A 14309-nucleotide genomic window follows, 5' to 3' on the forward strand; every position below is an offset into this window, starting at 1 on the left:
AAAAAAAAAAAAAAAAAAAAAAAAGATACTCATTGCTTAGCACACTCTGCTCCCACGGCTGTAAGTGGGAAGGTTCCAACAATGCCCCCATAAAATTCTCTGGAATTGTTAAAATTAAAACAACCAATTTCTAGCCTTAGGATGTGGAATTCAAGTCAATCTGGGGAGAAAGTCCTTTGAAAATCACTTGAAATAACTATTACATCACAACACACTATTCACATACATGTATAAGATAAAATTGGTATTAGAAAATATTCTTTAGGGCTGGAGAGATGGCTCAGTGGTTAAGAGCACTGACTGCACTTCCAGAGGTCCTGAGTTCAAATCCCAGCAACCACATGGTGGCTGACAACCATCAGTAATGAGATCTGATGCCCTCTTCTGGTGTGTCTGAAGACAGCTACAATGTATTCATATATAATAAATAAATCTTTAAAAAAAAGGTCAATTTATAAAAAAAAAAATATTCTTTAACATGCTATGTATAGTTTCTTATTTAAAAATTAAAAGCTATTACTCATTAACTTTCCATTATCTACTAACTGGCCCTAAAAAGTACAACTAGGATCAGGCGTGGTGGCATATACTTTTATCTGTTCTCAAGTGGCAGAGGCAAGCAGATGGCTCTCTTTGAGTTCAAGACCAAGCCAGCCAAGATGATGCATGTCCCAATAAATAGGACAATGAATGAAGATCCTGTCGCAATAACCAGTGTATTTAAAAATAACCTAAAATTCTGATTCCAAATTATCTTGTACATTTTTAAATGGTCTTCCCCAATCTTTTCACTACTTAAAAAAGGCAACTCTCCAATTATTATTATTATTTTGGTTTTTCGAGACAGGGTTTCTCTGTGTAGTCCTGGCTGTCCTGGAACTCACTCTGTAGACCAGGCTGGCCTCCAACTCAGAAATCCGCCTGCCTCTGCCTCCCAAGTGCTGGGATTAAAGGCGTGCGCCACCGCCCGGCCAACTCTCCAATTATTTAAGTCAAACATCTGAGTACATACATTCTACTACCATGTTAAGAGGAAAACTTGTCTTTTAACCTAGTTAAAACTCAATGTGTATTATATAGAAATACAAATCTCTTCCAATTTGAATAATCAGGGTAAAAGAGTAATCTTTTTAAAGATTTATTTATTTTACTTATATGAGTACATTTGCTGTCTTCAGATATACCAGAAGAGGGCATCGGATCCTATTGCAGACGGTTGTGAGACACCAACTGAGAACTGAACTCAGGACCTCTGGAAGAGCTGTCAGTGCTCTTAACTGCTGACCCATCTCTCCAGCTACGAGTAATCTTTAAAGCTGGAAACTTCTCCACTGTTCAGACACACCTTACTTCCCTTTCTCCATTACTGATGTTGGACATCTTAGTTGTACAATCTGTCTACTGTGGATAGCCTACACCACCAATTAGCAAGTGTCTCTGTGATACACTGACTTCGGAGTCTTGTGTGTAAAAATCTAGGAATGGTACCTGCAGGGTCATATCAAGGACTTTTAGATCTTTAAGAAATCTTTATATTAACTTCCAACAGTGGCTGGACTAGTTTTATTCTTACCAGCAATGAAAGGAGCTCCCTAGCCGGACGGTGGTGGCGCATGCCTTTAATTACAGCACTTGGGAGGCAGAGGCAGTCGGATTTCTGAGTTCGAGAGTTCAAGGCTAGCCTGGTCTACAGAGTGAGTTCCAGGGAATGGGGGAGGGAGGGCGAGGGTCAGCATAGAAACTGAAGAAATGGCTCAGTTCTCGCAGAGGACCCAGGTTCAATTCCAACTCTCAGCCCCAACATGGTAGTTAATAATACTTAGCTCCAGTTCCAAAGAATGCAACACTTTCTTCTAGGGGATCCAAGGGTATCAGGCATAGATATGGTACAAAACATATATCCTGGGAAAACCACCATAATATAGAAAATAAAAGTATTTCTATTTTGTGTGGGTGACTGTTTGCCTTCATGTATGTATGCCACATGAATGCCTGGTTCCCCTGGAAACCAGAAAAGATCACTGGTTCTTCTGGAGCTGGAGTAACAAGTGACTATGAGCCACCATGTGGGTTCTTGGAACTGAACGTGCTGAGTGTTGGTGATGCAGACCTGTAATCTCAGCAGTCAGGAGGCAGAGGCAGGGGTTTCTGAGTTCAGGGCCACCTTGGTCTACAGAGTTCCATAATGGCCAAAACTACACAGAGAAACGTCTCATAATACAAGTGTTCTTAAGAGCTGACATCTTGGTATTTTCTTAATGACTGCATTCTGACAGATAAAATCTGCCATTTTTAAAATGCAATTTTAAGTTCCAACAACAAATAGATGCAACACTGACAAATATGAGCTTTTGCAAAAGGAAATTTTGTCTTTTTCTTGATAAGTACTAGCTCTGGTAGATCAGGTGGGCCTCAAACTCAAGAGCATCCACCTGCCTCCCATGCTTTGGGATTAAAAGTGTGTACTGGTACACCCAGTCTTAGAAAGTAATTTCAAAAATTAAGAGCTCAAGGGCTTCATATACAGCAACTGCCTAGAGGCATGAGGCACTGGGTACTATCCCCAGAAATGAAGTTTCAAGAAGCAAGCCCTCACTGTGGCATTACAGCCTCCTACCAGACTAAACTCTTCATTACTTATACATTTTCCCTGAAGATGTCATTTTTCCATCTAGTGTTGGGAGGCCCATAAAGCACAAGGGCAGAGACAACAGGACTTTAGATGCCAAGTTCCTAAAGGGAGAAGACACTCTTATCTTTCAGTGCATTTGCATCATGCATAAGAATGCCCAAGGAGGCTAAGAATGTTGGATCCCTAGAGTTGGAGTTACAGGTAGTTGTCTACATGAGGTCAGAATCCTCTGAAAAAAGCAACAAGCGCTTTTATCTGCTGAGCTACCTTTCAAGCCTTACAATAACAATGTAAATGTGGGGCAGAGTACAGAGACCAAAGCACACCTAAGAGGCTGTTCTGCCAATCCACCACGCCACTTTCCTTTACTCACCATTTATTGGTGCTTAAGTCTTCCAATTCAAACTCACAAATTCTCATTTTCTTTAAAATATTTGTAATCTAAAAGAGCAGTCCTAAATGTCTCATGGCCCCCATCCCCACTTTGAGGCTCTACGATCAGATGAGCTTTCTAAAATTAAGGCTTGTTTTGAAACCAGTTCTCACTATGTAGCCCTGGCTTGTCAAACTTAGCTGCCTGCCTCTACCTCTCAAAGTGATGGGATGGATTAAAGGCAAACACAACAATGCCTGGCTACCATCGATTTATACCCCATCCCAAGCTTATTTAAATGCTGTTAAATTCTTCTGGTTTCCTCAAAAAACAATAAATTAATTAATTAATTAATTAATTAAAAAAAAAGATAGACCTACAATGCTCTATTTTTTCAAATCATGTTGCCTTGAAGATCATTTCTCAAACTAATACTTACCTTTAAAAATCACTGACATAAAACCATCATTTTGAATGTAAACAGAATCCTCACTAAGTGGGGGATCTGAAAACTAGATACTCCTAATGGCCACATAACTGAAACATAATTCTAATACCAGCCAAGGCACTCATCATTAGCTGTTCTAGTTTTCAAATGTCCACTTTATTTCACATGACACCTAACCAGATATCATTACATCTAAGGAATATGACCCATGAGGCTACCTAGAGAAATATAGTCCAATTTTACAGTGCCAGGCACCCTAGACAAGTGTACCACAATGCAGAAATAACTACATGTTACATAAAGAGAAATAGCGATAAACTTCAAAAAGTAGTAAATTCATCTGTTCCTTAAAATGCAGGTATGCAACTGTTAAAAAGCCATAATAAATGATTTTATAAAATGTAGTTTTATTTTTATGTTATTCTGCTGTTACATAGGGCATAACATTTTCACAAGGCTTTTTTGGGACTACAGTCAATGATTAGCAAACACACAATATAGTGGTCCAACTCTCTAAAGAACAATCACTGGACAAACCGGATACCCTCTTACATGTGTACAAATCTGCATGGAAAAGTACTAAAGTTTAGACTTGGACTTGTGTACTTTATTTTTCCTTTCTAGTGTATTAAGAAAGGACATGCACTTTAATTTGCCCAAAGCAATGCTTGCATTCTGGCAGCAACGTGCTACTTCTATCACAAGGTAAAGTGAATACCAGAGCTACAAGGCAGGAGGTGTAAGTGAATTTTTATTGGGAAGGAAGTTGTCAACTTAAACAGCAGCAAATGAAGAATGCATAAGGAAACTCCTGTTGTCACAGACAGATGCAACCTCCAGAATATGTGACAGGAGACATTTCAATCTGTGAGCCCAAGCCCGGATGCATTAAGCGCTTTCCCATTCAATCTAACACTTCTGGATTCCTACTGAAAAGGAATTTGTAATAAGAGCATGGAAAAGTTGCTTCTGAAAGGAAACCCCCAAAAAGGTTCAGAAAAGGAATGCAGAAATCAAGAAGTTATTATTATAATTACTTTAAATTGTAATGCACTACATTTCCATATCTTCACAGTAATACAAAACACAGTCACTTGCAGAACTGGTTCAGATTACTTAAATACCAAATGTGCTGTCAGTCCTCTACACAAGTGTCTGGAAGTTACTTGTGTTTATATGAAATGAAGCTATTGATACTTTTCTACAGCAGTAACTGCACACCAGGAAGGCGGAGACAACACAAACCAAGGGATGGAGTTTTCCCAAAGCTGCAGTGTGAAAAGACTATAAACAGTTGATCCCATACACATGAATGGGCTTCCTTGCTAGAGGAAATCCAAGTGGAATAAGTAATGGAGATGTAAAAAGGTTTTCTTGAGGGGAAGGAGGCTGGTGGCCTGGATGCCTTTAGTTCTCTGCCCCCTCCGCTGCATCACATTCTTCTCCTGCACTGTCTGATGTCCATAACTACAGAAGAAAAAGAGAATCACAGTCAGTTATTACTTCCATCCAGACATTAAGTCCCTTAAAACATCAATCCTTTTAAGCAAGAAGATGATCAAGACTGTCCTTTCTCAAAACTGAGAACTATCACCCTTTCAAAACACAGCCTAACAGACATTTACAAAAGCACACAAATGCATACATTCATACATGTGTGTACTGTGTTCAGTATCACCCATCTACAGGTTTCTCTCCTTTAGGTCTTGCTCTGACTTTCCTCAAGAATGGATTATAACATGTAAACCAAATACATACTTCTCCTACCCATGGATAAAGTCATGGACTTTATCACAGCAATGGAAGGCAGATCAAGACAGTTCCCAATGACACACAAGTAAAGTAATAAAACTGTAATTATAGAATACACAAAGAAAGTGCTGAGAATTTCGTATTCTTCATTCTCAATACAGAAAGTCTTTCCTTGAAAACAGTATTTAAACATAATTTATGAGACTAATAAAGCAAGAACTATACAAGGTTTTCTATCATGATTTTGGTAACTGTTTCCAAGTACACAAGGGCTAACAGAAAAAAACAACAGAATTACTCTGAACTGACTGAAATTTAAATTGTGAGTGGGTGATAAACCCTGTCTCGAGAAAAAAACAAAACAAAACAATACACTAAGATGCTACTTGCAACTTAAGAAAAACTAGGCTCTTAGATGATCTTAAATCACTACTAAGATACTAAGATAAACAGCTAGTCCTGAGTCCATTCAAGGAGCTTATAATCACGTCCCAGAGCTGTGTGTGGCTCTCTTTCTACTACTTGTGGCTCACGCTCTGCTGACATCTAAGAACATGCAGTGCTCTCCAAATTTGCTTTTCCATGAACTCATCTCAGGAGAAGAACTCAACAGATATGGAACTCTAAAAACACTGTAATATTAATACTACCTAGTGAACGCTACAGCAACACAACCGAGGTATCAAGTTAGAGAAAGCTGGGTCATTGTGGGAGCACCCTTGATGGACACTAACAGGACTCTTTCCTGTGGCTGCCAGGAGACATGCAGGCCGCCATCTCACTGAACCTGTCAAGCTGTTCAATACAACATGCCCAAGCTACTACTATGGATTGAAACCTTTAAACTCATGAATCCTAAACTAAATGTTTCCTTGTTTTAAAGTTGTCTAATCCAGTTTGTCACAAGGACAGAACACTAATGCAACCTTTATCTACTGCTTAAGAATGAGGGAGGAAAACCAAAGGAAAAGATAAAATGGGCTTTAGCTTACAAGCAGAGGTAAACTTACACACAGGCTTAGGGTCTGTATTGGTTAGTTCATTTTGTTTTTGTCAACCTGACACAAGCCAAAGTCATCTGGGTAGAGGGAACATTAACTGAGGTAATGCTTCCATCAGATTGGCCTGTAGACATGTCTGTGGGGGCATTTTCTTGATTAATGACTGGCATGAGAGAGCCTAGCTTCACTATGGAAGTGTTCTGGGTGATAAAAGAAAGCAGCTGAGTAAGTCAGGGAACTATGTCAGTAAAAGCAGCACTCTTCCATGGCCTCTGCGTCAGTTCCTTCCTCTAGGTTACTGCCCTCACTTCCCTGTTCTTCTGAGACAGTTTCTCTGTAAAGTCCTGGCACTCATTTTATAGACCAGGCTGAGCTCAAACTCACAGCGATCTTCCTGCCTCTGTCTCCTAAGTGCTGAAATTAAAGGTGTGCACCACCACCACCCAGTTCCTGACTTCCCTCCAAGCTGGAGTATAAAATCTAAACTGAAATAAATTCTTTTCTTCCCAATGCTTTTTAGTCATCTTGTTTTCACACTGCAATAGAATGTAAACTAGGAAACCCTCTATCAAATGTTCAAATACAACAGAAAAAAATGTTAACCCTTTACAGGCATGGGCATTGCTGCCTGCATACTATGTGTGCAGTGCCCACAGAGCCAGAAGAGGGTGTTGGGTCCCTTAGGACTGGTGTTAGTCCATTGTGAACCACTGTGTGGACACTGAGACTCAAACCGAGGTCCTCTGAGAGAGCAACCAATATTCCTAACCACTGAATCATTTCTCTAGCCCTCCCGAAGTAAACTTTAAGTAAAATAACAAGATTGTAACACATATAGAATCCCTAATGTTACACCTCATTTACCCAAAGAAAGCAAATACCAGAATGACACAAGCTCTCTACGTTAACTGTTATCAGCATGCTCAACTATGTCTAATAGCAATGATAACACTGTGTTCCGCTGGGCGGTGGTGGCGCACGCCTTTAATCCCAGCACTTGGGAGGCAGAGGCAGGCGGATTTCTGAGTTTGAGAGTTTGAGGCTAGCCTGGTCTACAGAGTGAGTTCCAGAACAGCCAGGGCTACACAGAGAAACCCTGTCTCGAAAAACAAAAACAAAAAAAGGATAATACTGTGTTCCTACAGTGCAATACCTTTCACAGAAAGATCTGATAAAATACCTTGTCACCATGAAGACGTTTCTCCAAACTTTATAAGAGACTACAGCTCTAGTCATACAGTGGTAGTGCATACCTTTAACCTCAGCACTTGGGAGACAGGGCAAGCGGATCTCTGTGAGTCTGAAGCCAGCCTGGTCCACAGAGTGATTTCTATAACTACCCCCAAACGACATGAAAATCAAAATGAAGTTACTGTTGTTTCTGAAACAGACATGTAGTAGTGAACAACTCACTGTTAAGTTGTCTCTAAGCAACTGCATGATGAGGGTGCTGTCTTTGTAGGAGTCTTCGTTCAGTGTATCAAGCTCTGCAATGGCCTCATCAAAAGCCTGGTAAAGTTAACACTCACAGTGAGTAATACATTCAATTCAACCACAGAAGCTAGCCAGTCTGCAAGCACAACCTCGTGTACAGCCACGTTACGCTACAGGGTAACACTATGGAGGTACTCCCCTGGAGAGAGACCCAGTTTATGATTTTGTGAGGGTTCCTCACTTCAAGCCCCTCCCATTTGGGAGAGTTCTGGCCTCACCTTTCCTCACTAAACCTATACTTGCTGTTTCTCAAAACAAAACAAAACAAAAAAACAACTCTGAAACTCACTCTATATACATAAGCATTTGTTGGTTGTGAAAGAACTACACTAGTTCTTGTAAGTACATTAACAACACTTTATAATTCTTACAAGAACTAGTGTAGTAATGCTGCCCTTCCTGAAACACTGGGAGAGGGCAATACAGGTTTCTACTGCCCAAACTTGGCAGGCACTCCTTTCCAATACTTGATGTTTCTTTTCTAACGTTACTCTTACTTCTTTGACCACTTTGCCTTCTAGGCTTTTTAGTCAGACATTACTACTTAGAATCACAGTGAGAGAACTGCTTAGGGAGTTGGGGTCAGGATAAGACAGTTTCTTTATTAGAAACTGTCTAACACACACATGGAAATGGACTCCCTTGACCATCCAAATACCTAAAAATTGATATAGTTTCTCAAACACCCTCTGAAAAAGAGGGATGAACCCAACACAGATCTTACCGTTTTAGCCAGTGTGCAGGCAAGCTCTGGATTATTAAGGATTTCATAGTAAAATACAGAAAAGTTAAGAGCCAGCCCCAGGCGGATTGGATGTGTAGGTTGCATCTCTTTCTTGCTTATATCAAATGCCTCTTGGTAGGCTCCTTGGGAATTTTCTATCGTTTCTGTGAGTTGAAGGGGAAAAAAATGTTAAGCACAACACCAAAAGTATCTATCCAATATATAGCATCCTAACAACTTTAACATAGGTATCTGGCTATGAGTCATTCTGAGTCACTATAGCTCCAGTATATTTAAATAAAAACCTGTGGAGACCAGCAAGACAGTGGGTAAAAGTGCTTGTCACCAAGCTTGACAACACAAGTTTGATCCTTGGAACCCATATGGTTCCTCTGATCTCCACATGTATGCTATGGCATTCAGGCATACACATACTACAAAAAAAAAAAAAAAAAAAGGTAAATATCCTTCATGAAGCCCTAGTTTCAAGCTCTAGCACACACATCCTACACAAATAACCTACAACATCCTATTTCTACGTTCTACATATCATTGTATAAAAAATACACAAGTGTTATATAAGGAATTCTAGAGCTATAATTATAACAAACCCCCAAAGCATGAAAGATAAAGACTGCTTGTAATACCAAAGTATAATTAGAGTTCACCCAGGAGCACAATTTTGTTAAATATGTATAAATTCAAATTTTGGAGGCAGGGTATCACTATGTAGTCTTGGCTTGTTCTGACAAAACAATCCTCCTGCTCCAGCCTCCTAGGTGCTGCTGTATTTTCATTTTCAGGAATACAAAGTAACATTCAATTTTCTTGACATAAAATACTTCTTTTTGTGACAGGGTCTCTCTTCATAGCGCTGGCTGTCATAAATTTCACAATGTAGACCAGGCTGGCCTTGAACTCAGAGACCAATTGCTTCTGCCTCCCAAGTGCTAGGGCCAAGGATGTGTACCACCACACCAGTATTCACTTTTAAGATATCATTTATTCTTTGATGTAGCTGGTGAAATAGTTCAGTGGTTAAGATACGGCAGCTCTTACAGAGGACCCAGGTTCAATTCTGAGGCCACACAGCAGCTCAACCATCTGTAAACTCTAGCTCCAGGGCCTTCAAGGGCATCCGACACCCACAGGTGTAGACATACATGCAAGCAAAACATGTATACACAGAACAAAAATTTTTAATTTTTTAAAAAAAGATTTGTGTATGTGACTACTGTCGCTGTCTTCAGACACAGCAGAAGGCGGCACTGGATCCCACTACAGACGGGTGTGAGGCACCATGTGGTTGCTAGGAATTGAACTCAGGACCTCTGCAAAAGCAGGCAGTGCTCTTAACCGCTGAGCCATCTCTCCAATCCCCAAAATTTAAAATTTAAATACCATTTGTTTATTCTTTTAAATTTCCATACATTTAGACAATTTAGTCCTATCCATCCACCATCACCCTCTCCAAATACTCCTAGTGCCCTGCCCCATCATCCCCATGACTTGTCTGTCTTTATTGTACTTAATATTTCTCCCTGCCTAATTAAGTGTTACCATATGGGTATAGGTGTAGGGCTATCCAATGGAACAAGACACATAATATTTTATTCTTAAGTTACAAAGAACCTCCAAACTACCTATAGACTATTATCCTACATGTGGCCAATTATTCTGTTATGATTTGAATATGAAATGTTCTCTAAGGCACATGTGTTAAAGATATGGTTGCAACCTTAGGGTACCGACCAGACCAACGGATCAGTCCTTTGATGATGGCATTATTGGGATGTGTTGAAATCTAAGAGGCAGGTAGGGGCCAGTTAAAGGAAACAGGTCAAAGGAATGTTTCCTAAAAGATATACTTTGTCTCTAGATGCCCACCCTCTTGCTTATTGAATGCAATTAAATGAGCAATTCTGTTCCATTATATCCTGTCAAGTTCTCCCTACTTCAGGGTCCACATTAACAGAATTAGTGAACCATGAGCTGAATCCTCTGAAACCAAAGTAACTCTTTCCTTTTAAGCTATTTTTCTCAGATATTTTGTCCCAATGACAAATGACTAACCATTCCCACTTCTTTTTTTTTTTTTAAAAAGATTTATTTATTTATTTATTTATTTATTATATATGAATACACTGTAGCTGTCTTCAGACACACCAGAAGCACCAGAAGAGGGCATCAGATCTCATTACAGATGGTTGTGAGCCACCATGTGGTTGCTGGGATTTGAACTCAGGACCTCTGGAAGTGCAGTCAGTGCTCTTAACCACTGAGCCATCTCTCCAGCCCCCCACTTCTTTTTATATATTCTGGATTTACCTATGGGTCAAATATACTTACGTTTTCGATCATCACCACAAGCTACTTCAGCAAGATACCGGAAATAATCTCCCTTCATTTTCAGATAGAAGACTTTACTCTCTGGATTAGTTGCATTGGCTATTAAATACTTATCCAACAATTCCTAAAAATAAATGGATAAATAAATAAACAAACAAACAAACACTGAAATGCCATTTAATCACAGACAAGAACGTATACTTCCGCCTATCATTCGAACATGGACCTGAACCCTTACAACAGGGTTAGGTTGTTATACTAGCTTCCCCAGAAGGCCTTAAATGATTCAGCCCATGTATTATAGCAAAAGTCTTAGATAACACCAAATACTGTTAGTCCATTTACCCAATATTAACTGATACCTGCTTAGGTGCCATGAACCTGACTTGAGTAAATACATTAAGCCTGAAATAATTTTCATGTTGCCCTCAAGAAGTGCTCAGTCGGTTAAACACACCATAAATGTTGTAAAGATCTATGAATGAAATGCTTTAAACCTAGCTCTCGGGGAGCTGGAGAGATGGCCCAGTGGTTAAGAATACTACTAACTGTTCTTCCAGAGGTCCTGAGTTCAATTCCCAGCAATCACATGGTGGTTCACAACAATCTGTAATAGGATCTGATGTCCTCCTTCAGGTGTGTGAGAAGAAAGCGACAGAGTACTCACATACATAAAATAGCTAGCTCTGAGACAGCCTCTAGGTTAGGAAAGATGGGGGGGGGCGCGTAATCTGAGGACAGGCAGGGAGATAGAGGAGAAAAACAGGTAGAAGAGGGTCAAGCTGAAAGAGATATAAAGAAACCTAATACTTGAATTTGAAGAGGCACCTTGTATGAATGGATAAAAGCTGCTCTCAAAAACCATAGGTTATTACATAAAAACTCCATCCAGAACCAGGGGTGGGACACCTCCCTACCTACATAGCTTTTTCAAAACTGTATCACTGTTGTTACTGAAATTGGCTATCATCAATACTAGAGAGTATGACCCTACTGTCAGAAATAGTACATGCGCCAGGCGGTTGTGGCACACGCCTTTAATCCCAGCACTTGGGAGGCAGAGGCAGGCGGATTTCTGAGTTTGAGACCAGCCTGGTCTACAGAGTGAGTTCCAGGACAGCCAGGGCTACACAGAGAAACCTTGTCTCAAAAAAGCAAAAAGAAATAGTACATGCTCTAGTCACAGGATGTGTTTGTTTTTGTTTTGGTTGACAACTGTGAAGAGGAACCTCAATTGAGAAAATGCCTCCAATAAACTGGACTCTAGGAATGCCTGTGGAAACAATCTTAATGATTGATGTAGTAGGGCCCAGCTCACTAGGGGCAGTGTCAACCCTAGCCAGGTAGTGCTGGGTTATAGTAAAAAAGCAAGTAGAGTGTTCCTCTATGGTCTCTGTTCCACTTCCTGCCTCCGGGTTCATTCCTTGAGTTCCTGTCTGACTTTCTTTTTGTTTGTTTTTTTTTCGAGACAGGGTTTCTCTGTGTAGCCCTGGCTGTCCTGGAACTCAACTCTGTAGACCAGGCTGTCCTCGAACTCAGAAATCCGCCTGCCTCTGCCTCCCAAGTGCTGGGATTAAAGGCGTGCACCACCACCGCCTGGCCTGTCTGACTTTCTTAGTGATGGAGTGTGATGTGGGAGTTTTAATCAGTGTTTTATTAAGGCAACAGAACTCAACTAGCATACAATACATAGAGCAGTCAAACTGGAACTGGGCTGGAAAACTTCTATCTGTCTGGTTTTCAATGTTAAAAGGCTAGTATGACTGCTGAAGAGAACAATGTCTGTTACCCAGCAGTATTACTCAGCTATGCTCCCTGCCTGCTATACCACGGGACAGCAGGACAAGAGTTCCCTCCCACTGGAGTTGTAGTTGCACATCTGCTACAAGGAGTAACCAAAGAATTGAGTCTAGCCCCACAGGAGGGAAGTCATTTATCTGGTGCTGTAAACCTGGTCCATATCCTATAACTGGAGAAGTCAGAGAACCTAGTAAGGAAGCTATAGCTGTTTTGATAAAAGAACCTGTACCTGTCAAACTGCCTTCCAAATAATTACTTTTATCTCCATACAGTATTATTGCTATTGGCCTTGGTAGAGAATCAACACTGGTCAAAATACTCAGAATAAGTGAGTTAGATGTTCATCTATAAACAATATCTACACACTCACGTCAAAGCTCAGGGAATGACAGATGAGGGTATGAAGAAGGTAGAAGCCAGAGGGTGGAGTGCTGGGAAATGCTGTCTTCCAGGCACATTACCAGCTGTGATCACCTGTATAAGATTTGGTCCATCAATATCTTGTTATGGACAGGGAAGGGACTTATGGGGCCTCATTCCTTTCTTAGGATTTCTAAGCAATAAACAATTGGGGGAGGGGCCCGTAAGGCCATTAATTCCTTGCTAAGTAATCTGTAGATAGTTGATAGCTACTAAGGGGAGATACACTTTCTTCACTGGTGCAGATACTGGTAAGGCTTTCAAGCAACCCCAATGAAGCTCACTGGTTCATCAAAAAAAATAAATAAATAAAAATAAATAAATAAATAAATAAATAAATAAAAGGAGGGGCACTTGGAGGGATGGCAATGGCTCAGCAGTTAAGAACACACACACACACACACACACACACACACACACACACACAGCTTTTGCATAGGACTAGAGCTCAGGTGCCAGCACCCATATCAGGCAGTTTAGAACTCTGTAACTCTACCTCCAGGGAAATCCAATGCTTATGGACTTGAGGAGCACCTTTACTCACACGGACATAGCTCTATATACAAACAAAAAAAATTTTTTAAAGGAGGGACAATTAGAAGAAGGAGTGAATAGAAGGGGACAAGTGAGGGTGGTATTGGCTGGTCAATATCATCAAAACACACAACATACAAATACGAAAATGGCATAATAAAATTAAATGAATATATTACCCCTCCTTTTTTTTCTTTTTTCTTTTTCTTTTTTCCTTAAGGAAAGGAATACCTGAGTTAACCTGGGCACATCTGCAGTCCTAGTTCTTAGGAGGCTGGTAAAGAAGATCACCTGATCCCAAAGTTTGAGAGACCAGTCTATAGCCTATACAACCCAGTAAGACACTCCCTCTCAACTTAAAATACAGAAAACAGGGGAGAAGAATGCACTAAGAAGAAAACAGAGATGTGGAGTTATTTCTAGGAGGAAAAACAAAATGTTTGAGACATCAAGTATGAGGGCTAACAAGATAGACAGCACAGATAACTCACTACGGCTTAGAATGGCATATTTAGTCTCCTTGACAGACAAGTGTCTATCTAAAGAAAGATTCAACACAGGGTCCAGAGACTAGATTTACAAATGTGTGCAGCAATCTGAGTGTCACATCATTTACATCAACTGGATCTAAACTGAATAGTTGTACTAAAGTGGTGCTGGGGACCAAACTGGAGCACAACCTTGCATGTGTTCTGTAGTAAGCAGCTATTCTATTGGACCACACAACCGTTCACTGATGAGCATAAATAACTTCTTTCCTTTTTTTTTTGGGGGGGGGGGGG

General features: G+C 40.3%; 1 protein-coding gene across 1 annotated transcript in view; it reads right to left on the reverse strand.

Annotated features, from left to right (window-relative positions):
• Positions 1-3840: 3840 nt before the first annotated feature.
• Ywhaq (tyrosine 3-monooxygenase/tryptophan 5-monooxygenase activation protein theta) overlaps positions 3841-14309 on the reverse strand; it is a 25993-nt gene continuing 15524 nt past the window's right edge. Inside the window, exons 3-6 of the mRNA XM_028777772.1 lie at positions 10774-10897; positions 8425-8588; positions 7620-7715; positions 3841-4920 (exon numbers count right to left, since the gene is read on the reverse strand). Coding sequence (XP_028633605.1) covers positions 4861-4920; positions 7620-7715; positions 8425-8588; positions 10774-10897 — 444 coding nt within the window. The 3' untranslated portion in view covers positions 3841-4860. The remainder of the gene's footprint in view (positions 4921-7619; positions 7716-8424; positions 8589-10773; positions 10898-14309) is intronic.

This window comes from Grammomys surdaster, unplaced genomic scaffold, assembly GCF_004785775.1.
Source record: "Grammomys surdaster isolate TR1022 unplaced genomic scaffold, NIH_TR_1.0 314, whole genome shotgun sequence".
In the NCBI taxonomy this organism is placed as follows: domain Eukaryota; kingdom Metazoa; phylum Chordata; class Mammalia; order Rodentia; family Muridae; genus Grammomys; species Grammomys surdaster.